The sequence below is a fragment of the Montipora capricornis genome, chromosome 3, assembly GCF_036669925.1.
Source record: "Montipora capricornis isolate CH-2021 chromosome 3, ASM3666992v2, whole genome shotgun sequence".
Classification (NCBI taxonomy): Eukaryota; Metazoa; Cnidaria; class Anthozoa; order Scleractinia; family Acroporidae; genus Montipora; species Montipora capricornis.
In genome coordinates, this window is record NC_090885.1 from 18,162,465 (window position 1) to 18,188,081 (window position 25,617).

Here is a 25,617-nt window from a genome sequence, read left to right on the forward strand (position 1 = left end):
ATTGGAAGGGCCTTAGTCCGAGTAAGCCGTTAACCTTCGAGAATGCAGTATCTTGCTCGCCAAGACACACAAGATTATCAGAGAGGTTCAAGGATCGAGAAAATGCTATAATAATGCCATGCTTAATTTCATCCTTGAATAACTTCTTTCCTCTCTCTACGGCTCCATATCCTGTTCCTGAAAGTCGTATGTAGAGGAAGTAGAAAGGAAATGCGATATGATCTCGCGCTGCAGCAGAGCTACAACATGTACAGTGGTTCTTTAATTACAACGCCCGTGTATAAAAAAATCAATCAAACTTTTGCTATCTCAGTGAGATTACATCACTGCAGAAGCAGGATTACTAAAGACCAACTTATTAGCTCTCCAGTTGCAAAAAGGTCACCATTCTCAAAATGGCCAAAAGTCTTTCTTCATTTCATCTCTTTGCGGGATTCTTGATCGTGTTCAAGTTGTTGCCAAAAGGTATGTTAATACGTTGACGAAATACCTCGGAAAATGTAAAAGCCTGTAAACTGTCGAGTTTCGAGTTCCGATTGGTCCTGGTTTAGTACTTGAACTCAGTTGGAGTTGACATATAATCTTTCTGACAAATCTCTTGCGGAGGAGTCTAAGCATATACAAAAATTTTCTTGACTAATGAAGGGGCCTTGTGTTCTCTATTCTGCACACGTGAGTCAAACTATAGTTCCGTTTATAGTTTTAGTTTGTCTATTCTTTCAGAGAGCGGGACCACCGATGATTAGAAACTGACACAAGGAGAAATAACGTCTCTTCAATCATACTAAAATGGCCTTCCCCGTTTCTCTCGAATCTTCAAAGTGACGCTAAATAACGGTCGTCCCAAAGGAAAAACAAAAAGAAAAAAACAAATTTTGTTGTCAACGACAAACAACGACAACGACAAAATTTATTGAAAATTAGAAATAAATAATTACATTTCTTTCCCCCCGCAAATAGCTTATAAACTAATCGAGGCGGGGAGAACTGAGGACATACTACAAGTACAAGGTTATCTATAGATGGACTAAATAACAGTAAAGACATTACTATACAGTTACACAGTAAATAGAATGAACTAACCTAAAACAAAACAAGTACATTAAGATTATGACAAGAGGCTAACTTAAAGTATTAAATAGCTTAATAAGACGGGAGACTTCGACATAATCATCTTCTGACCGCAAGAAATTTAGTAATAATTCCTTTATCTTTTTACGAAAGAACGAGCGTTTAAGTAGTTTAATCGAGTAAGGAATAGAGTTCCAAATTTGGGCACCAATTCTCGAGAAAAAGGAATACATTTTATTAGTTCTAGAGAACTTAAAATAAGGCGAGTCGCTAGAGACAGATCTAGTTCTGTAATTGTGAATCTGACTTGTTTTAACAAACTGATTGAGTATACTAGCTGGTGCTGACTGTCTGTTTATATCATACAGTAAATAGCTACAATCTCTAAAAAATAGGCTAGGTAGGGGAAAGCAATTTGATTTGAGAAAGAAGGGTACGGTGTGTTCTTTAGACTTACAGACGTAAATAAGACGTAAGACCCGTTTTTGTAAAGTTACAATCTTTCTTTGAAATATCAAGGGACAATTACCCCAAGCACAAATACCATAAGTTAAGTAAGTTTTCTTTTAATAGAAAATGATCGTTCCTTTATTGCATAGCTTTTGTAGTAGGCGTAGTTAAATTTGTTTGAAAAGATTCTCGGTTTAAATGCAGAAAAGAAAACGTGATGGTGATTTGAATTTGGCACTAGCTTTAGCCTGAACAAAGAAACCGAGAGTGTAAGAGGTACTTAATCCCTCTATCACATTGCATAACCGGATGTCTGATTGTGCAAAGTCAAACTTTCTCGAGAGTTAAGTTATCACGACCCTTTTCGTGTAAGAAATGGGCCAACACTGCTGTGCTTTTCTTATATACACGGTCGCTCGTAAAAGGCCAGTTTATATTTCGATCGCTTGTAAAAGACCCACCATTTTGGACGTGCCGCTGGTAGGGAACTGGGAAGAGCCAGGAGCCCATCACCCAATGGGCTCCTGGGACGAGCGTTCTCTTTCTCCTAGGACATTGTTTGGCTCTCCCAAACTCTATGCCAGTCTTGTCATCCAAGCTACCTCAATAACGTTCGGCCTACTCCGCAGTCGGTTTCAAGGGAGCGTGAGAGCAATTCCACGGCAGCATTGATTTATTGTACGATTTCTAGCTTGCGTAGCAAGCGTTTCCCTGGGGGAACAAGCTTAGATTTTCGATGTTTTGGCCGCGCTGAAAATAAGGCGAGGCGAAAAAAAAAGAGGGGTAGGGGTCTTGAATTCCCTGCCCTCCCCGTCTTTCATTTTCTCGGTCTCGCCTCATTTTTCACGCAGTAAAAACATCGAAAACCTTGTTCTCTCAAGGAAAAGCTTGCTACTAAGGCATCTGTGATATCGGCTACCAGGAGCCCTTCTGGATCATTAGAAACACGAGCCTTAATCACAATTCCTAATCAAGCGCTATTTCGTAAATACGCACTGCTAGCATTCTAAATCCTAAGACTCTAAAGCGATGATTGGGTCGTTTGATTGTCTACAAATGTTGTAGTCAAAGAACTTGCGTTTTGATTCAATTAAAGACTTTTCTTAGGCTTGTTATTACCAAAATGGCAGAACCGTGATAAATGCGTACTGCTAAGAATTCTTCGGTTATTTGCGCTGAGCCGCTGTCATCTCAACCGTCTATCTGACACCCTAAATTTTATCTCGCAGACATATTCGTCTTTTTGTGCTAAACGGGTTGAGCCCGTAATGCACTATGTCATTTGTCCGTAAGACCGTGGTGACAGTCCGGGTGGCAGGATAGGTCCGCAAGGCGTGCGTGTCGTTACTGCTGAACAGCTTCAAAAGCAGGCTCGGCATTTGATCAAAAGCGCAAAAACACAAAAGGAAAGAAATGAATCACGAATCGAAAGTTCTGAGTACCTTTATGGTCTTGGGTTCTCCTGCAGCGTTTTCTTGTTGAAAATCCAAAGTTATTTCTTTCCTGCTTGGTAATGTTAAGAACTACTTAAAATTGGGTAATTTACACGGTGTCCACAATAGGGCAGGGTGGAGTTCCAGAAAAATCTTGCGTTAGGATAACAAGATTGTAATTCCAATTTCGTTTTCTTTATTCAAAATTTTCTTCTTGTTGATCGAAAAAAAAATGACAACAGGCTACATTTTCGATAAAGGTCTCAAAAATACACCTGCGAACACAAATGGGTAGGAAATGATCGAATCATAAATCGAAAGTTTTAACTACCTTTACGGCTCTCCTGAAACGTTTTCTTGTTGGAATCCAAAGTTTGGTAATGTAAACAAAAACTTAAGGAAAGAGTCCTAAAAATAGTTTGCCTTTGTTGTAGCCTGCGTAGCACGTGTTTCTGCGCGGTTTCACAGAAGAAGACCAAGTTGCGGGCTTTCGATGTTTTGCCCAAGCAAAAAATGGGACGAGAGCAAAAATGAAGACAGGGGGAGGGGGAGAGGAGGAAAGGAAACCCTCCTCTCCCCTCTCTTCATTTTTTCCTCTTTCAAAACATTGAAAAGAACCACAAGGAAACGCTTGCTACGTAGGCTACCTTTTTTGGTAATTCGATCGATCAAATTTACATAGCACGCGTGTGCACAACATTCCAAAAAAATCATGGGTCAGGATAATAAGAACATAATTCCAATTTCTTTCATTTCTTCAAAATAAGTTGACAAAAAAAATTGACAAAAGTTCATTATCTGGAAGTCTGTCTGAGATCAAGTCATTTGATCTCAGACTTCCAGATAATGAACTTTTGTCAATAGCCGAAAAATAGCAATGCTCTCACGATTCTCTCGTGAACCAGTAAACAACTCCTTTACGTATTTTTTTTAATCAATTAAGTATTGTTTTGGAAGTTAACGGAAGCTCGAAACAGCAAATGAACGACATAACCTGGCAAAGGCGCGGGGCTCGCGTGGCATAATATTACGTCATCCTTCGGTTTGTACGACCGTGGTATGAAATTTCGCAAAAAGCTGTCATAAACGACAGACCACCGCCGCAAACTCAATTCAGGAAGGGAAAGACATTTTAGTTAGTTTATTTTAACACAAGGAGTCCCACATCGGAACCAACTCGGGAAAAGACCATTTTCATCCTTGAGCCGAAAAAACCGGATGCTCTCGCAGGCTAACATCGCCAGCGGTTGTCTTTTTTCTCCCTTAAACTGGCTGTTTCCTCCTGTTCAGCCCAAAACAATTGTCCGGAAAACGAACGAAGCTGTTCTCGACTTGCTCACTGCGACGCAATCACACAATGTTAAGAAATCGGTGGAACATTAATTACCCATAAGCACATGTCCTCTCAGGGGACTATTGCGGAAAGGGCTACTTTCGTGGAAATTATAACTCTATGGTCTATCGTTCAAAACTACATGACAAATATTTATGTACAAATATTTGGATATAGACCTTCCCCACTTCACGCCATCTCTGCCGATCGTACGCGAGTCGAGACCAATGCATTTTGAATTTGTCAAGGTCATCTCGTCACGTCGGCGATTTCTTGTATGACCTCAAAGGGGTACTCTCGAGGGCATAAATATTTATGCACAAATGTTTATATGAGTGTAAATTTATACACTTTGATTCTGCCTATTACTATTCCAATTTAGGCTTTTCTCTGGAATGTCACACGTGCTATTCAACAAAATCCTGGGATGATTGCTTGGAATACAGCATGGTTGCGCAATGCCCCGATGACTATGATACATGCTTGATAGTGTTTACTTCAAAGCTGCATACAAATGGCCAACAGCTTGACGAATTTGCAAAAACCTGCTGGTTCCAGGTAAGACTTCATTGTTTTTCTCTTACCTCAACCCCAAAGGCCGACAACCTTACCTTTGCCATCCAGCACTGTTGACAAACGTTTATTGATGCATGAAAAAGTCTGGCTATCAATGGAAAGTTTAGATGTTTCTGTTAACCTTTGTTCTTTCCGTTATAAAATTCCACATCAGAGTCCAAAGAGCAGTACCGTGGTCTTATGATTCCAGTTTTCTGTGGATTATTCTCCTCCTCCAAATGGCCGATTTGTTGGAATGAAAATCGACCTACAGTCCTGGACAAAAAGAGTTGAGACCAGAAAAAAAGCCAACAATTCCACGTCCCGCTCTCCCTTCCCCCCTCTTCCATTCCCCTTCTTCCCTCACACAACACAATAGAGATATTTGGTATCGTGTTTTACGCCAAACGGCAAATGTTAGGTTAACATTTGCGTTTTACCGAAAAGCAAAGTTAGGTCAATTTTTGCCCTTGTTATGCATACGTAATCACATGACTTCGAGTGCAATTTGGAGTAAATAATCACAAGTAAATTGAAAGACACTCCTACAACCGACATGCGTTTCGACATGCGCCTTGTTATCTAAATTCGCATTGCTTATCATTAGGGGCGCATTACCCGAAGCCCCTATCTTCCATACTAATGCTCTGAGTCAACCTTGTCCCGTATCTTTTTATTTTTGGAAGCACCTTCCAGTGGATTTTTCGGGGGTGTTTTTGCAATAGCCAATCATAAGAGACCTATGGTAAGCCATTGATTACGTCACATTCAGCACACCCGAAACACGAGGGTATTTCAAAATATCAGCAGTTCTAAAAATAAAAAGACACGGGACAGGGTTGACTCAAGAGAACAAATATGTATGGAAGCTCTGGGTAATGGTCTCCAGTTATCGTAGCGATCTGATTGGATGAATTTCAGCTTTGGCAGGATTTCCATATATGAAAAATGTTCCACAGTACGCAATGCCTCTAGGGTAAACGTCGGCCTTTAATTTTTCAAATAGATGAGCAAGATAGTACGAGCGCATAGGGCGAGTGCAATTTATTGTCTTTGAATAAAATTTCAAGTGCTTATTTATTCCAAATTGCAAAGAGAAAAATCATGCGATTACTTATAAATGAAATACAGGCAAAAATTTCACCTTTATTTCACTAATTTCAAGTATCTGCACTAATTTCACTTTTCTGCACTCTGCTTCGGGATTACTTGATGTGCTTTCAGCCAATCAAGCTGTCGTTTGCCGTTTCATGTAAATGCGATGCTAAATCCAATTATAATAATGTTCACAAAGAACCGCAAAAACCCAACCGTGTCTCAGCATTGCTCATTTTGTTTTGTTTTGTTCTGTTTTTTTATTGTCGTTGTTGTTTTTCTTTTAGTGGGGGAGGAGGTGAGGGAAGAGGGATACGAATAAGGATGTTAAAAAAAATTCTCAGTAACAGGAACCCGGCCTTCCTGTCAGTAACAATTTTAGGAGTTGCGAACCAACGCAATCTTGTTTATGAATTGTTGATCAGACAACACAACCACGTATTACTTGTATGATTTATTTTACTCGATTCTTTCAGGAAAAATGCAGAAAAATGTGCCGCAAGGAGGAAATTACCAATCGGAAACAACAATCAAACATCACAGCAAACTATTGCGGTCACCGATGCTGCTCTGAAGACTTATGCAACACTGGGACTTTGCTTCGGCCTACAATTGCAAGAGCGAGCATGCCTTAAGCTTTAGTTTTAAATTGCATGACTCTTTTACTATTTTAAGCTCTTTAGTTGTTAGTTGACTATCATAGTATTGATAATCATTGGAATCACAAAAGGTGCACAGTGGCACCACGATCGACTCCATCAGTTTGCTAATTTTGAGCGCCGCATAGTTTTTCATGGAATAACTAGTGTGAAAGGTAGATCATCTTAAAAAGTAAAGAAATCGATCCCCAAAGAAAGAACTTGTTGAAAGGCTACGAATTTAAAACGTACCCTGAATATCGGCAGGGCAAATCGAGCCTCAAGGGAAGAGGTTTTGTTCAATTTCATAAAATTTTGATAATTCTTTCTGAATTCATGTAGAGTTTAACCAAGATGTTTCTTTGAATAAAAATTCTCAAGTCTTGAGAGGGCTGTATGATTGCTTGTCCATGCATGTAAAACGAGTTTTTCGGCGGTAATGTCACTGACCTGCAGTTAAAAACGTCTTTGTTATGCTCATTTGTTTGTTGTTTTTGTGATCAAGTGTCGCTATTGCGGTGTTGCTTCTTCAAATCATGAACATACAGAAGGAACAAATGTTACTATTACGTCTTAACACCAGGCGAGTGTCGCCTTTTTTTTGTTGGTAGTCGCAAATGTGCATTCCCCACAGATATTGAATTGACTTGATCGAGTGAATCCAATTTGACGTCCTTCAGTATTTCCAAACTTCCTTGCGGCGATTAGAACACCTTCACTTTTCCCACTGAGCTTTTAGGCATTCTGAGAGCGCGTTAGACCACTCGGCCACGGTGACGGAGTTCTGTTTAATATTTCGGCGAAAGCAAACATTTAGATTGGAATCCTTTCCGCCCGCGATGATTGACACAGTATTAAACCTCACATCTGAAAGTACTTGATAAAGTGGACATGTACAGATGCTTTTTCATTGAGAAGGGCAAGCTTTAAAGGTAAGAGGAATTTTCTACGTTATTTCTAGATCTTGCTTCGTTCTTGTGTGTTCCACTGTGAACTTTATTTTGCATAGAACGAATACTCCAATCAACCTGTTTCTTGCGAACCAGTTTGTTCAATCGTTCCGACGTAGAAAGAAGATAAGAAAATAGCCTTCAACGGCCAAACAGAATAAAAAATGAAATCAAGTTTTTGAAAAAATAGCGATCGTCGTCACGGGGACTTCGCAGGGATCCCCCCTCCAATTACTAAGCCCATTCGAAGGAGCTTGACTTTCTTTATGTTGAATTCGCAGTTTTCATGTCGCAAATTTTGTTGCTTATGGCAAATTGTTTTATTCTCGATCGACAATTCCTAAAAACTTACTTCTGCTCTTCTTAAAAACTGTATATCAATATTTATTTACTACTGCAGCAACATTTGTTTGGTATAAAGTAGGTAAACGAAATCTGTACCTTGCTTAGTTCGCATTTTTGAACACTAAAATATAATTTTCCAACCTGTATTTCTTACATGAAGTCGTATGTTTTGACGTCTCCAATCCAAAAACTAACCCCGCCGGACATGGGTTAACTTCAGTGAACTATTGTCGTGGAAAGCTGTTAGACGCTCAGAGTACACACTAAACTTGATGTAAAAAAGAAGTTGAAGGGAACTTCATGTCAGCCTCGAAGCCAATCTTTCTCGATTCTCTTTTATTTTCTTCAATCTTTCTGCGTTTACCTTTTTACTGAACCACTGACATGTCTTCTCAGGGGGTATTTACCAAAGACATCTACCATAGCACTATAATTATTTACGATACCAAAACAATATCGTGTGCTGTTACAGCTACATATTACACAAGGACAACTTGAATCTCCTGAAAAACAAAACGCAGCTCAGTTGACAGTTACAATACAATACATACAATAAATACTTAATTGTCCGCTCCCCATAGAGGCTTTTCAGGGCCTATGAAACACAACGAAATGACGGAACAGAACAACAATAACAACTGTGAAAAATCCCGACTGGCCGGAGGCAAACCAGTCGGTTATTTACAAGTGCAGCTGGGAAGTTGAACCAGGGACTACCAGGATCAAATTCAAGGAGTGGTCAGAGCGGGCCCTTGAATCCGGGATCTCCGGATCTCGAGGCAAGCGCTCTAACCACAGGGCCACACTGCCTTTCTAGTTATGGAAAAAAATTACACTGTCAAGATACTGCACTACTACACGTGCGCAATGCGTGCCTGTCTTTTTAGAATATCCCGTATCCCTATAATTTTTTTACCTAAATATTCCGTATCCTGATAACCCCTACTAGGGCTTCGTTGTTAGCATTTTCAAATCTAGTAGCATTAAGAATAAGAAATAACCTCTTTTTTCTCTTTTTTCAAGGAAAAACTTTTAGCTTAAGTACGAATTTATCTTTCTGGTAATCTCTAGCCATTTTCCAAAGTTTACCTGTAGTTGAAGTTCACTGTAACTGGACAATTTGTGTCAACTGTTTGTGCATCCCATAGATACGCCCTCTTAGGCGTCTTGTTCAAATAATTTATTATTATGCAATCAGTGAGTTTTGGGAACAGTAACAGAATAAGCTAGAGAGTATCAGTAAAATGTAATTTGTGTCTACAATAAAGAACAAAAATCACGCTAGGAGAAAAGAGGAAGGGACAAAGACATGTCACGTAGAAAAACCAAAGACCATGACATGGTACACTTTCGAGAGTTGACAGAAACTAGCCAATCACATGAAAGGTTATAATTTGTGGGGACAATGAAAAACAAACTGCCCTCGATCTTAAGCTCTGCTCCTCACGGCCAGAACAAGAAACAAGACGCCTGGAGGCGTTCACGCGGGATAATTTGGTCAGTATAAGAGTAATGTTAAACTTTTATTGGGTACCAGTAATTACAGTCTGTTTACACTAACAAAGTTTCGTTAAAGTGGTGACGAGTTAAGCTTGTGAATTAGAAAAACCGAGTGGCAAGAGATTGACGGGAGGACAGGAGGAATTATCTCACATGAAGTGAATTGAGGAACTGATCAGGGCCCAAAGAGTAATCCAGTGTGATGATATGTAATGTGATTGCAGGAAAGGGCAATGTTCAATCCTTAGTTTAGTTTGTTTAGCCAATAAAGCGAAGAACAATCAAGTCTCGTGAGAGAAACAGACAATCTCCTTTTAAAGGAAGATTTTTAAAATCTCACAAATTTCATTGCAGTCACTGTTTTGTTACAAAGGTCCAGTTTTGGAGAATAATAACGCTTACTGTCGTTGCCGTTTTGAGGTTACGAGGCCTCAAACTAAATTGAACCAAGGGAGCTCAAGGGAAACACCAATTCTCGTTTGTCCACCAAAGTCAAGTCCTGTGGGAAGGGGTTAATACTTGGATGGGCGACCTGTGTGGTACTCTAAGGGAGTCACGCTGAAATCAAAGCGTGCTGATGTTCCACAACAAACACATAAGTACTTACAGTGTGATACCCTTATTACTGAATAAATGCTAGACAACGGGACAAAAATATCCCCCCCCCTCCCAAAATATACAACTACGCCTGTTCTTTCAAATGCCTCTTCTATGACAAAACAGGAATCGATCGCAGCTCAATAACATTTATCATCCTGATTATGTAGTGTTGATATCACAAACGATCAATTTTACACTAACACAGCGATGGTGGGATTATCGATAAAAAAAAGTATCTGAACGGTAATTAATACTTTTGATAAAGTGCAACGCTTTTCAACTGGAAACCAACAAAATGTGAGTGAGCTCTTTGACTCGATCGATTTTTGAATTCAATCAGTGTATAATACCATATTGTATGAAAGTTGCTTCAAATTTCGTGTTTAGAAGAAGTGTTTGCCGACCTGTGTTTGCCGACCTGTGTTTGAAGAAGTGTTTGCCGACCTGAACTCATTGGTTCGAGTGATCGCATGACCGCAGATTAAGAACAAGGTTTCCAGTTGGAAGTGCACTTAAAACACTGCACATAAATCCATAAATTCAATCTCCGTTCACTATTTGAAAAGTAAACAATATCGCTCGATTACTGAACACGTAACTTCAATCTCCGTTCAATATTTAATGAAATCTTAGCTCCTCCTCCAGATTTCATGAACGTTGCTGGATCAGGACTTTCAGTATTTTTCCACCCTGATCTTTCACGTGATTCCAAGTGGAGCCAATGAGATCGCACAATTCTCTCGAGAACCAATTCTCTCGAGACTTCGCGCGCGACTGCAATTTGTAGCTACGATGAAACCGAATTCGACCGAAACCTTGACGCGGTCCGCAATAGGCATCTCGCCTAAGAAGAGGTTTGAGCTGATACAGCACCCGTAATATCCACAACAACTAGCACTTTTATTTACAGCCCCTGCCTGTTGCTTGCTTTGATTGGTGCATCCCACGTGAGCGCCTACTTGGCGTCTTGTTGGCTTTAAAAAGGCTTTTGACACCATCGACCACAATGTGTTGTTGCTTAAATTAAGCAATTAGGGATTGGACCAAAACAGCCTAACCTGGTAAACGTAAAGTAAAATAAGTATCATTATTTACCCTCCGATTTTTAGAGTAGCTGGTAGCTAATATCCGAGACTCCTAGCGTTGAACAGAACAACTTTAAGAATCCCAACTGGCTGGAGGCAAACTAGTTGGCTATTTAAAAGTGCAGCCGGGAAATTGAACCAGGAACTACCTGGAACAAATTCAACGAGTGGTCTTGAACGTCTTTTGAACTCTGTTTGAATCATATCTTACCGATCGTTATCAGAAACGCAGTCCGAGTTTCCTGTGGTGTCCTTCAGGGAAGTAACTTAGGACCATTATTATTCTTGGTTTACATTATTTTAAGATTTACCTAATTGCCTCTAACTTGCCTCTCCAAGAATGTTCGCCGATGATACAAATATTACAATTGCAGCTGACTCACCGACTCACTCGGAACTCGAAAACAAAATGAATGTCGATCTCGAACATCTAAATCGATGGCTTATATCCAACAGATTAAGCCTCAATGTTGCAAGAACTGAATTCATGGTGATCGGCTCCAGCCAACGAATTCATCAACCTCGTTCCCAGGGTCTCTCGAGCGAGGAGAGACCCTGGTAGGGTCTGGTCACGTGCCTCCGTGACAATTGAAAACACTAGGGAGGGGTCCTCTCTAAACAAGGAATTTATCGCGTTGAGCTTAGTCGAATTCAAACCGAGGCTAATAGCTTCGCGCTGTGAAGTTCCTCCAAACACAGCCTCGGCTAAGGCGAGCAATTCTTCAGTGGCCTTCTTGAACAAATTTTTAAAATGTAAAACGTCTTTGACTGAACCGCACAATCTACAGCAACTTATGACAGACGATGTAAATGTTTTCTTCGGCGTTTGCAAACTATTATCGCCGGACATAGCCGCAGAAGAACATATGTTCACATACCGCAGCACGTGAAACTTGGTTTGTTTTGGTGACAACACATTCCGCACTCCCGTAGTCTCAGTATAGACAAAATTCTTACTAAGCTGCCCCTCCCTTCATTGGATAAATTGTCATCTCCCAAATTCTGGGAGGCACGTGACCAGACCCTACCAGGGTCTCTCCTCGCTCGCCCCAGGCTTTAAGATGAGAGACCCTGGGAACGAGGTTGCGAATTCATGTCCTTGGGAACGACCAAGTGAACGTTGAGATTAACGGAAAACCGATCAAGAGAATTCACGAGGCCAAATCACTGGGTCTATAAATTGATAAGATTCCGTCTTGGAAAAGGAAAGAAACTTTATTCAAGTGTCTAGTCGTTCTACCGTTGGAGCTCTAATTGGGGACACTGTAAACTGAAATTAACAAATAGCGCAAATCAAATCAAATATTGGTTTTGAGGAGAGGGAAAACTGGAGTACCCGGACCACATATGACGTCGAGTCTGGGAATCGAACCCGGCTCTCACCACTGCGCCAACACTGCGCCACTGCCCCACCCAAGAGGACTTCACTTCGGTGGACAAACGGGACTGGGTGTTTTTGGTTCAATTTATAAGCCCACGTGGCCTCTAAATGAAAGTAAGCAATATTATTCCCGAAAACTGGACCTGTGTAACAAACCATTTTCATTTACAGTGACTTACAATGAAATTTGTGCGATTTCGAAAATCTTCCTTAAACAGGAGGTTGTCTGTTGCTCTCGTGAGACGTGAATGTTCTTCATTTCATCAGCTAAACTAAAATTCACGACACCAAAGATTGAACATTGCCATTTCCTGCAATCAAATCACATATCATCACGTGGATCACTCTTCGGGCCCTGATCAGTTCCTCAATTTACTTCACGTGAGAAAATTCCTCCTGTCGTCGCGCCAACTGGCTATTACTCGGCCTTTTTAATTCACAAGCTTCCCTCGTTGCCACTTTAACGCAAGATAGTTTGTTAGTGTAAAGAGACTGTGATCATCGACACCTGTTCAAAGTTTAAATTTGATTATTCTTACGTGGATCAAATCATCTCACACGAACGTCTCCAAGCGTCTTGTTTACTCATCAAACGCAAAGTTCTGCCGTTGCTGAAGCTCCATCTCGACAACGTCAAGGAGGGTAAATTTGGGCGGTACAGTTTATCAGCGCTTTTCAAGTGCTCGGGCTATTTGCCAACTCATTCAAGCTTTATGCCATTCGCACGGTCAATGGCAATTCTCTTCGTGCCACGGAAGTCTCATGATTTTACATTTGGTTGCCTTACTCAACTTTGCCGTAAAATTTCCATATCCTACATCATTCTGTTACAATTCTGTGCCCCGTCAACAACTGATTGTGCGCATGAATGGGTTAAAAATTGAACAACTTGTGTTTTACAAAGGTCCATTCATTCAGCTATTGTCTCAGCTGAGACAGAAATGGAAAAGTAAAAAGTTATGGGTCATAACCCCCAAACCCCTTTCTTAATAATTAAACTCATCTGATAGGATTAAAACGGAAATTGGAAAGTTTAAAGTCCATCGTTTCTCATGGTTCCTGTCTTATCCTATTTGGTGCTTGCTGATAAATGGTAAATCGCTTTAAATCTTTTTCTTCATTGTATAAGAGCCGTAATATTTCTTGCTGTTCACGTTTAATTCTCTCCCCATTTCAAGTACAATGGGTTTGTTTTTAAAAGGCAAAAGCTCCAAGTTTAGACCAACGGAGTTTCTTTCGCGAGATGTCACGCGGTGCACGCGGGAGAATAAGACGCTAAAGCAAATGACGGTGCATGCCCGCCCGACAGTCGTGAAATCTCTCCCTCCGCAAATGGAGCACTTGCAAGTGGTTTTTGCTCTTCGTTTTCCTTCAGTTGCTTATTTTTGATGTTACTTTTACTTCTCCAGATAAAATGCATTTATATTGATAACAAAAGTTAAGCCAAAGAATAAATATTGGGCTGTGGTACAAATGCATCCAGAGACTGAAATATTTGATATGTACGTGAGCTTATACTGTAATTTCTGCAATGTTCCTGTAATTGAAGGTTCGCTTATTGACAGATTTTGACCGTCCGGCGTAACAAATGTCTAAAATCAAGTTCAATTGATTTATCTATCTTTCGAAATATGAGAAAATGTCGTTGAGGGGCTCGTGTGATTGATAACCGCTGTAACATCTTTTAAAGGATTCAAAGCAAATGTTGAACCGTCTTTGCCTCGATTGTTTCTACCAATTAATTACACCGTCTTTCAGTTTCCTTTACACGTGCATCGGGTTATATGGGTCGAACCTTTCATTTTCATCATGGTTATGAAAAAACACGCGAAATCTATGAAAATTATCCTTTGTGTCGTAGGGAAAAACCTCCATGCTGACACAATGTCAGCCGGCATCAATCAAAAAATTAATTAATACTTGGGCAAACCACTGTGGCACGTGTAAACAACAGGAAAACACCTTTCCTCGGTATTTTATCAATATCTTCCTTATTTGGATAACATTGTTTCTTTTACCAGTTCCGAATGTGTTTTACGGTAATCTAGTCCGTGTTATTGTTATCACAACTATTATAGTCTACTACAATCGTATCAAAACCTCTTTTTTTCCTCCCTCCGTTCTTTCATATCCTCTTATATATGTCGGCCCTCGCTACAATCGTTTCTTCGTCCCCTAGTGTAACGAAAATGGAGCCTGATCGCAGGTTACCTTTTTCAGTACGTCTCGATTTCGGTTTCTTATTCTTCTTCTTCTTCTTTCCTTTTCTTTTCAGTCTTATTTCTTTCCGGTTCAAATAGTTTTATAATTAAGGTCCAAATTAATAGATAAACGCTGGAGTTCGATTTTCTAAAGATCGAATTTCTCAGTCATAGTAGCAGCCATAAAGCGACGCAAGATTAAGCATAAGCAAACTGAATAATTGAGCACAGGAGAGCCGGTCTTGATAGGAAAAAATTAAGACCCTACACACTTTTTTTTATAAGAACCTTTTTATAACAACGTTCAGGCAGAGATAAACCAACATTTTAAGAACATACCCAGGCTGAGAGTCACTGAGTTATAAGAACATCTTTAATTATTTTGCTCATTTGTTTTCGTTTTTGTAACTAGTATCAATGAAAATAAAAGAAATGTTAAAGTGTGGTCTAACAGGACAATAAACTCGAATATTTAGGGACGTTTATAACATTAACAATGTGGTTTTTTTATTGCGTGATACAATGAAGAACAACTCAGTTTGTATACCACACAACCTTAAAAAACATGTTAAAAACATTTTCAGGCTCAAATCGCAAAAATATGTAAGAACCAGTTCAGTCTGAGCCCTTAAATTAGACGTTCTTATAAAAAAGAAAAAAAAAAAGTTCATGTTAATGTGTCCTCGTATGTTGTTTGCATATATGCTTGCATCGATGGAGAGGATACTGTTTGTTTTCCTGCACGTATCTTTTAAAACCGATCTAAAAGTGAAACAGGAAGTTAACTTTGTTGATGACTGAACCTAAGACCGATACTTACCGTTCTGCTGAGGCGATACATGAGGGTCACATACTTAACAGAGGGGGACATGGGGGGGGGGGGGCCTAAACACCACAACACCGCAAAAAAAAATTAACGAACACCGCATCACCGCAAGAAAAGTCGACGAAACACCGTCACCGCAACAATTATTTTTAGCTATATGATTTTAACGTCTACACTTGACATGACACTTTTATACCCTAACAATTTTCCACAAAATAAACACAACAAAATGTACTCTTGTCAATGCATGCCTACGCGTTGATACTGTTGATACCCGTAAATCAGTTTTCTTCTATTTACCCGGAGAGCTCGTTTGTATGAAGTTCCATGAACATTACTGAGAAGTTGACCCGAAAAGCTGCCAAGCGATAAAACAACATTTCCAGAGTGTGCAGCAAATAATTTCATTTCACCGAACACCGTAGCTTGCGAAACACAAACATCGCACACCGTTGGGTTTGCGATCACCGCAACACCGCAAATTGAGATTTTATTCACCGCATCACCGCATTGAAAAAACCATCAACACCGCAACACCGCAAATCCCCATGTCCCCCTCTTAACAGAGCAGTGCTGACAGCCATGTCAAGTTTTGCGCCGGTGTCCTTTTCGTTTCTTTCCTCGAAATAAAATAGAATTGCCACCAAATTATTATTGTATAAAGGAATATTCTTATGTTAATTGAGGTTAATTATCTCGAAAGCCTTGTCAACAATCTGTTCATATTTCCTTTGCAAAAGAATACGTTTTTTTAAAGCTGTTTTCTTTCACTTTAATATTGGTCCATTTCCAAAAAGGTGAGACAGGCCTCATGAATGAACACCAATGTGGAAAAATATATGATTGGAGTGGATTTATGAAAGCGAGGAATGGTAGCCCAAGGTTGCAGGGGTTTGAGGAAAAAAAGGAACATAGCTAATTTGAAGTGGGAAACATGCAGGGGAGCAATGCAACATAAACCATTTTAAGGATCAAAAAGCTGAAAACAAGTTTGGACGTAATTTCGCGAACAAGGGAACACAAGCAGATTGCTAAAGAACAAGGCCCCCATTGGAAGGGCCTTAGTCCGAGTAAGCCGTTAACCTTCGAGAATGCAGTATCTTGCTCGCCAAGACACACAAGATTATCAGAGAGGTTCAAGGATCGAGAAAATGCTATAATAATGCCATGCTTAATTTCATCCTTGAATAACTTCTTTCCTCTCTCTACGGCTCCATATCCTGTTCCTGAAAGTCCTATGTAGAGGAAGTAGAAAGGAAATGCGATATGATCTCGCACTTCAGCAGGGCTACAACATGCACAGTGGTTCTTTAATTACATCGCCCGTGAAAAGAATCAATCAAACTTTTGCTTTCTCAGTGAGATTACATCACTGCAGAAGCAGGATTACTAAAGACCAACTTATTAGCTCTCCAGTTGCAAAAAGGTCACCATTCTCAAAATGGCCAAAAGTCTTTCTTCATTTCATCTCTTCGCGGGATTCTTGATCGTGTTCAAGTTGTTGCCAAAAGGTATGTTAATACGTTGACGAAATACCTCGGAAAATGAAAAAGTCTGTAAACTGTCGAGTTTCGAGTTTCGATTGGTCCTGGTTTAGTACTTGAACTCAGTTGGAGTTGACATATAGTCTTTCTGACAAATCTCTTGCGGAGGAGTCTAAGCATAAACAAAAATTTTCTTGACTAATGAAGGGGCCTTGTGTTCTCTATTCTGCACACGTGAGTCAAACTATAGTTCCGTTTATAGTCTTAGTTTGTCTAATCTTTCAGAGAGCGGGACCACCGATGATTAGAAACTGACACAAGGAGAAATAACGTCTCTTCAATCACGTTGAATATACTAAAATGGCCTTCCCCGTTTCTCTCGAATCTTCAAAGTGACGCTAAATAACGGTCGTCCCAAAGGAAAAACAAAAAGAAAAAAACAAATTTTGTTGTCGCTTTGAATTGTTTTCTTTTAATAGAAAATGATCGTTCCTTTATTGCATATCTTTTGTAGTAGGCATAGTTAAATTTGTTTGAAATGATTCTAGGTTTAAATGCAGAAAAGAAAACGTGATGGTGATTTGAATTTTGCACTAGCTTTAGCCTGAACAAAGAAACCGAGAGTGTAAGAGGTACTTAATCCCTCTATCACATTGCATAACCGGATGTCTGATTGTGCAAAGTCAAACTTTCTCGAGAGTTACATTATCACGACCCTCTTCGTGTAAGAAATGGGCCAACACTGCTGTGCTTTTCTTATATACACGGTCGCTCGTATAAGGCCAGTGTATATTTCGATCGCTTGTAAAAGACCCACCATTTTGGACGTGCCGCTAGTAGGGAACTGGGAAGAGCCAGGAGCCCATCACCCAATGGGCTCCTGGGACGAGCGTTCTCTTTCTCCTAGGACATTGTTTGGCTCTCCCAAACTCTATGCCAGTCTCGTCATCCAAGCTACCTCAATAACGTTCGGCCTACTCCGCAGTCGGTTTCAAGGGAGCGTGAGAGCAATTCCACGGCAGCATTGATTTATTGTACGATTTCTAGCTTGCGTAGCAAGCGTTTCCATGGGGGAACAAGATTTTCGATGTTTTGGCCGCGCTGAAAATAAGGCGAGGCGAAAAAAAAAAGAGGGGTAGGGGTCTTGAATTCCCTGCCCTCCCCGTCTTTCATTTTCTCGGTCTCGCCTCATTTTTCACGCAGTAAAAACATCGAAAACCTTGTTCTCCCAAGGAAAAGCTTGCTACTAAGGCATCTGTGATATCGGCTACCAGGAGCCCTTCTGGATAATTAGAAACACGAGCCTTAATCACGATTCCTAATCAAGCGCTATTGCGTAACTACGCGCTGCTAGCATTCTACAACCTCGGCCTCGAAAGCGATGATTGGGTCGTTTGATTGTCTACAAATGTTGTAATCAAAGAACTTGCGTTTTGATTCAATTCAAGACTTTTCTTAGGCTTGCTATTACCAAAATCGCAGAACCGTGATAAATGCGTACTGCTAAGAATTCTACGGTTATTTGCGCTGAGCCGCTGTGATCTCAACCGTCTATCTGACACCCTAAACTTTATCTCGCAGACATATTCGTCTTTTTGTGCTAAACGGGCTTAGCCCGTAATGCACTATGTCATCGAAACGCCGATTTTTGTCCCTAAGACCTTGGTGACAGTCCGGGTGGCAGGATAGGTCCGAAAGGCGTGCGTGTCGTTACTGCTGAACAGCTTGAAAAGCAGGCTCGGCATTCGATCAAAAGCGCAAAAACACAAAAGGGAAGAAGTGAATCGCGAATCGAAAGTTCTGAGTACCTTTATGGTCTTGGGTTCTCCTGCAGCGTTTTCTTGTTGAAAATCCAAAGTTATTTCTTTCCTGCTTGGTAATGTTAAGAACTACTCAAAATTGGGTAATTTACACGGTGTCCACAATGGGGCAGGGTGGAGTTCCAGAAAAATCTTGCGTTAGAATAACAAGACTGTAATTCCAATTTCGTTTTCTTCATTCAAAATTTTCTTCTTGTTGATTGAAAAAAAAAATCACAACAGGCTACATTTTCGATAAAGTTCTCAAAAATACACGTGCGAACACAAATGGGTAGGAAATGATCGAATCATAAATCGAAAGTTTTAACTACCTTTACGGCTCTCCTGAAACGTTTTCTTGTTGGAATCCAAAGTTTGGTAATGTAAACAAAAACTTAACCGTAGCCTCCGTAGCACGTGTTTCCGCGCGGTTTCACAGAAGAAGACCAAGTTGCGGGCTTTCGATGTTTTGACCAAGCAAAAAATGGGACGAGAGCAAAGATGAAGACAGGGGGAGGGGGAGGGGAGGAAAGAAAACCCTCCTCCCTACTCTCGAGGGCATAAATATTTATGCACAAATGTTTATATGAGTGTAAATTTATACACTTTGATTCTGCCTATTGCTATTCCAATTTAGGCTTTTCTCTGGAATGTCACACGTGCTATTCAACAAAATCCTGGGATGATTGCTTGGAATACAGCAAGGTTGCACGATGCCCCGATGACTTTGATACATGCTTGATAGTGTTTACTTCAAAGCTGCATACAAATGGCCAACAGCTTGACGAATTTGCAAAAACCTGCTGGATCCAGGTAAGACTTGTTTTTCTCTTACCTCAACCCCAAAGGCCGACAACCTTACCTTTGCCATCCAGCACTGTCCTTTCTTCCTTCTTCCCTCTTCCCTCTTCCCTCTTCCCTCTTCCCTCTTCCCTCGCCCTCTCCCTCTTCTCTCTTCCCTCTGCCCCCTGCCCTCTGCCCTCTTCCCTCTTTCCTCTTCTCTCTGCCCTCTTCCCTCTTCCCTCTTCCCTCTTCCCTCTTCTCTCTTCCCTCTTCGCTCTTCCCTTTTCCCTCTTCCCTCTTCCCTCTGCCCTCTTCCCTCTTCCTTCTGCCCTCTTCCCTCTTCCCTCTTCCCTCTTCCCTCTTCCCTCTTCCCTCTTCCCTCTTCCCTCTTCCCACTGCCCTCTTCCCTCTTCCCTCTTCCCTTTTCCCTCATCCCTCTTCCCTCTTCCCTCTTCCCTCTGCTTTCCCCCTTCTGTCCTCACCCAACACAATAGAGACATTCGGCATCGCGTTTTACGCCAAACGGCAAACGTTAGACTGAAAGTTGCGTTTTACCACAAAGCAAAGAAACATGTTTGATGTTATAGAGGTCAAGTTTTGCCTCTTATCTGCAGATATCAGGAAACTTCATTAAAGGAAGAGAGATAATGACATGCAGGAGCCTGTCGTTTGCCGTTTGTTGTGTTAAGTAAACGCGATGGTAAATCTCTGGAATGTTCTTCTGGAGGAAGACGAAGAACCGCAAAAACCCCATTGATTGTTTTTTCGGGGGGATGGGCGTGGGAGAGAGGATATATAGGTGTAGAAGAGGAGACTAAAATGTTTTTCCCAACAATGATGTAGAGGTTACGATCCAGCGTACTCGTCGATCAGTAGGGAGCTTACGAAACGACTACGCTACAAAACAATAGGTTTAGGGCCTCTTCATATGAGCTCGGTTGACCGGGCTGGCCCGGTTTCCGAGATCTCGCCTTACCTCTAAATCCTTTGTAAAAACTTTGATGTGTTCATATGAGAGGGCGGCCGGCTGGAAATTTTGCCATATGAACACTTCATCCCGGTTACCGGGAGGAAAATAATACAATGCATTTTCGTGATAGAACGGACATTACCGAGCTTTTAGTTCTCTTTTTTTCGATAATGAAGCTTAGAATAGTCTTATTTAGTAGCTAACGTAAAGTCAAAAGAAATTTGAGGTTGTTCAAACAAAGAAAATCGAGAAATTCTCGCCAGTCTTGTTCGTTAGATTTGACCCCTGAATGGTCGCGTCACCACTTTTTCAAGTTTTTCATCTCGGAAAGCGGGCTGAAAGTCACCATATGAAAAGACACCAATTTCATCTCGGTAACCGAGCCAGCCGGGTCAACCGGGCTCATATGAAGAGGCCCTTAGTGAGCAAAAACAATGGTTCTGCACGCTCTGCACTTGCGTTTTACATTTGTGTACATGTTTTGCCGCCATCTTCTAAATGACGACGTGAAATGACCAAATTCAAGGTTCTGTGGAGAACGTTAGCACATGACGACGAATTTTCAGTTCTCTCTCTGCGCTTTCAACCCACTCATACCAGTTTATTTCCTTGACAGTTACTACACATTTTTAACGCGAAACGACGTGAAATAGTTTCGTAGTGATATGAATATTTTAAAATGAAGTTCTCTAATCCTCGTAACCGTCGTCATCCTCGTTTCGTAAGCTCCCTAGTAAAACAGCTACGTAATGCATGTATAACTTATTTAGCTTAGAAACGCTTAACGCAATCATTTACCATATAAGGTCAAACTAAGAGATTGAGTGAGCCAATCAGAGCACGCGAAATGCATTATCCGAGGATGAGAATTTAATAATTTATGTTACTCCGCGATTCTTTCAGGAACAATGCAACGACAAAAAGTGCCGACAGGAAATTACCGATCGAAAGCAATATGGGAACATCACAGCAAACTATTGCGGTCACCGATGCTGCACTGAAGACCGATGCAACACTGGGATTGTGCTTGCTAGTATTTCAGGAGCGAGCTTGTCTTCAACCTTACTTATAAATTGCATGACTATTTTACCTATTTTAAGCTCTTCAGTTGTTAATTGCCTATCATAGCATTGATAATCATTAGAATCACAAAAGGTGCAAAGTGGCAACACGATAAAATCCGTTCTGCTAATTTTTAGCGATAATTTCTCATGCATGGAGTAACTAGTATAAAAAAGTTGATTATCTGAAAAAGTAAAGAAATCAGTAACCAACAATTTAGGTTTTTCGGCATTGTATTGCTAGAGACAAATTTAGATTTAACCCGCGAACTGCCAGAAGCAACACTTGGCTATTTACAAAGCGTGATGAATTTTAATTTCTGGACCACTTGGCGCCAAGACACCGATCCCGTTGGTACTGAGTCCAAGCGGGATACGGGATCCTTCTGTAAATTCCAAGGTTTACCAAACGCTGGTCTTCGACTTATCAGGGGCCATCCAGGGTGGAACGACTGATCGACGGGCGTGTCTTCATAGAAGCCTTAGCTTCGGCGTTTTTAGTCGTCTGTTATTATATTCAGTCTCTTGCATTAAAAACCTCAAACTAGTTTTAGATTTATGTTATTGCAGCTGTGGAATTATCTCTGAAAGTAGTAGATCTAGAAGAAATGAATAATGAGAACATATATGTTAATTACCGGAAGGACAAAAGAAGGCGTAAGGCAAACGGAAAACTAACACAACGACGGTTTTCAATTGAGTGTCGTAAAACAAATATCAAGGTAATTACTTCGACCAATCACAGCAGGTGTAAACAGCGCAATGAACCAATCCAAATTCGTAGCAATTCCGTGTGACTTGTTAAAAGCGCGGGAAAATCGCGCTTGCAAAACGGGATTGGTTTTGGTTTTCCTTCTCATTGGTTGATAAACTGGAGCGAGATTTTTAAACCAATCTCTCAGCGAAGCAATTGCAATCGCGTAATTACTTCGACAGTCCTTCGAAAACTGCTCTAAAAGGGCAATTTAGCATGGTGGATTTACTTTAGACGTATTCCTTTGTGATGGATTCCTGTGTTATTGTATGGTTTAGCTTGCAAACAGACTCTTCATAACTTATTCCACGCGGCTTGCACCCAAATTTGCCTTCGACTGCGGCCTGCGAACAAAGCTTAGGGAATGGGCCATTTCCGAGTTGCTGTTTGTCTCGGTTTCAACGTGAGTCTTGGTGCTCAACTATTGTAAGGGAAATGAGTTTGATTTGAATAAGAATACGTAACTTATTTCCATTTGAATGGCTGTGCACCAGGCCTCGCTTTGAAACTGAGGCATGCAGCAACTCGGAAATGGGCTATTGGTCTGGGAGATAACACGCCTGAGCCAGGAAAGGGACGTCCCCTGAAACGCACGATCCCCAAAGAAAGAACTAGTTCAAAGGCTAAGATTTAATCACACTTAGACATCAATAATATTATCAAGACGTACCCTAAATATAGGCAGGGCAAATCGAGCCTCAAAGGAAGTGGTTTGGTTCACTTTCATATAGAATTCTGATAATGATTTTTAAATTTATGAAGAGTTTAACCAAGATGTTTCTTTGAATAAAAATTCTCAAGTTTCGAGAGGGTTGTATGATTGCTTGTCGATGGATGTAAAACGAGTTTTTCGGTGATTTTCCCTCACCTACTCCTAACCTGCGAGTGGCTTCGTATCTCAGTTGGTACAGCATGCATTGCACCGGCATTGCAGGGGTCGTGGTTTCAAATCCCCGCCTGAATTTTGCACGTGTCAAGAAGAGACAATTGCGCTCAGATTGTCCAGGTAAGTACGAGGATCATTTCTGTTTTTTGATAATTAATGTCCATGTAACAAAAGAAAAGTCTTTAGTTCGTAGGCTGTATGGGAATTTGATGGTAAAGCTTTGGTACTAAGTCGTTTGAATTGCCCAGCGGAGTCGGCGTTTCTTAGCCCTTGAGGCAGGCTGTTCCACAGAGGGGCCCCGCTATAACTAAGGGGTATTTACATGAGGCCGGGACGAACTCGGACCCGTATGAACTTATACCAGTATGAAATTTTTGCAGCTGTTTACGTGAAGCCGGGACGAGATGCTTAGTGCATGGTTTCGGGATGAAACGATATGTTTTTTTTCTAATAAATATATGGCTGACCCAAAAGCATACAGGCTTGAAATTTCTGGACCCGGTCTGAGATTTGTTGTGATTTACATGAGACCGGTACGAACTCAGACCGGTATAAGAATTTCTCGTCTCGGTTCAGTAGCCGAGACGAATTCACACCGGTTTGAATTCATTGTCAGGCCGGTCTCATGTCAACGCATAAAAAGAAATATGATCGAGGCCGATACGAACTCATGCCGATCTGAGATCGTTTCAGTCTCATGTAAATACCCCCTAAGACTCCTTTTTCATGGACGGCGGAGCGTATTTTGTATTGGTGGGAGGGAGGGGGGGGGGAGGGAAGGCGGCTAACAAGCAAGCGCCAGAGACGCTAACTTGTAAGGGGTTCTTGAAATGCTCGGAAATGCTACTTTTTCTTTCTGTTAGTGTTTAAAATTTTTTAAATAATTTCCCAGCCCCACCCCCCGGCTCCGCCGTTCCTGTTTTTAAAGAGTTAGTGCGTGGCTTGGGCAAGTCTAGTACCCCTCTTGGTCTCTCAGATTATATCCCGCGCGACGAGGAATACACTTGAAAGACGCTGTTAATACTCGAGAGTGAGTTCATGGACAGTTTTAAACATCGTTAGGATCTGGCTAATAAAAAATTCCAGCTTGTATCAAAAGGCGCTTTCGTAACGGGAGTCTTGCTAGGTTGGATGGTCAAACTGTCCCACACGAGACTACAGTAATCAAAGTATGCCAAAATGAGAGTATTGTAGATTTGGACCACATCCTTAAGAGAATTTAAGGGACGTACTCCACGCAGAAGTAGAATTTCTTTATTTAAACTCGGTTTAACGCATCTATGAATAAAGAGACTTTGCGGGACAATTCGTCGACAAGTTCGGTCCAAGATACTGAGTTGATCGTCAATAACACGTCCTAGCGACGAACTCCCTGGTGTGATGAACTCTCTTGCATCAATAGTACGATTGTCGTAACGTTAGGTCTTGAATCCTAACTTTGCAAGTTGCAAGTTCTCTTCCAACCAGAGAGTGGTATCAAACCATTTCTAAATATTAAACAATTCACATATACTCAGGCGCGTAGACCTTTCAATCAGAATTCGAAGATGCCTTTCGTAAGCGGATTGGATGAGGTTCTTTAATCAAATACGGTTCACATTGTAACCAGGTTGACAATCAACACCAACATTTTTAAAATAATTAAGATAGTACGCGCACTCTCATTGGTCAATATCTGTGTTAAGATGAGAGTATGTGACATCATAAGATATCGAAGATATCACAAGTCATTTCACATGCTCATCAATTTGCCAAGAAAGGAAAAAATGCGCACCAAGAGATCATGATCTCTTGTGCGCACATTATAATAATTAGCGTCCTTTCCTTTAATGAGATGCAAATAGATGCAATAGGTAAGAGGCTGAAATTATCACGGTTCAAGAGAGCGGGAGCGGTATTCATGCATCATGCCTCCAAACAAAGGCGCTGATAGTACCGCCATTTGCTGATTTAGCAACAGAACGGGAACGTCAGTGGCGACGTCGCGCGCAGCAAAACTACCAATGAGAATTTAGAATAGAGAAGAAAAGAGTGGAGTCTATTCTATTCTGAATTCTCATTGGTGTTTTTTCTGCGCGCGCCGTCGCCACTGACGTTCCCGTTCTGTTGCTAAATCAGCCTAATAAGAAGTTTTCACGTGACGTCATCGCCGCCATGTTGTTGGACGAAAACAAATGATCTCTGTCTAGCTCCTTTTGTTTCTTATCTACTCTAGAGACATAGATAAGGAACAAAAGGAGCTAACAACCAACATTTACTTACTATTTTACACCTAAGATACATCTATTACACAGAAAATAAAATAAAATAAAAACTATTACAAACAGTGCAAGCTTAATATAATACAACTACAGTACTAACAATTCTACATTACATACAATGCATCATTTATTGACAAAAAAGCTTTTTCCGTCAGT

At 40.8% G+C, this 25,617-nt stretch overlaps 2 protein-coding genes across 2 annotated transcripts; both read left to right on the top strand.

The window, feature by feature from the left end:
• Positions 1-222: 222 nt before the first annotated feature.
• LOC138041174 (uncharacterized) lies at positions 223-6,962 on the top strand. The gene is made up of 3 exons (XM_068886945.1): positions 223-465; positions 4,670-4,845; positions 6,414-6,962. The coding sequence occupies exons 1-3, from the start codon at positions 396-398 to the stop codon at positions 6,570-6,572; spliced, it is 405 nt and encodes a 134-aa protein (XP_068743046.1). The 5' UTR covers positions 223-395; the 3' UTR covers positions 6,573-6,962.
• Positions 6,963-16,743: 9,781 nt separating this feature from the next.
• On the top strand, positions 16,744-22,108 carry LOC138042485 (uncharacterized). The gene is made up of 3 exons (XM_068888391.1): positions 16,744-16,974; positions 19,384-19,559; positions 21,403-22,108. Exons 1-3 carry the CDS (start codon positions 16,905-16,907, stop codon positions 21,625-21,627), a joined length of 471 nt encoding a protein of 156 aa, XP_068744492.1. The 5' UTR covers positions 16,744-16,904; the 3' UTR covers positions 21,628-22,108.
• The last annotated feature ends 3,509 nt before the right edge of the window (positions 22,109-25,617 follow it).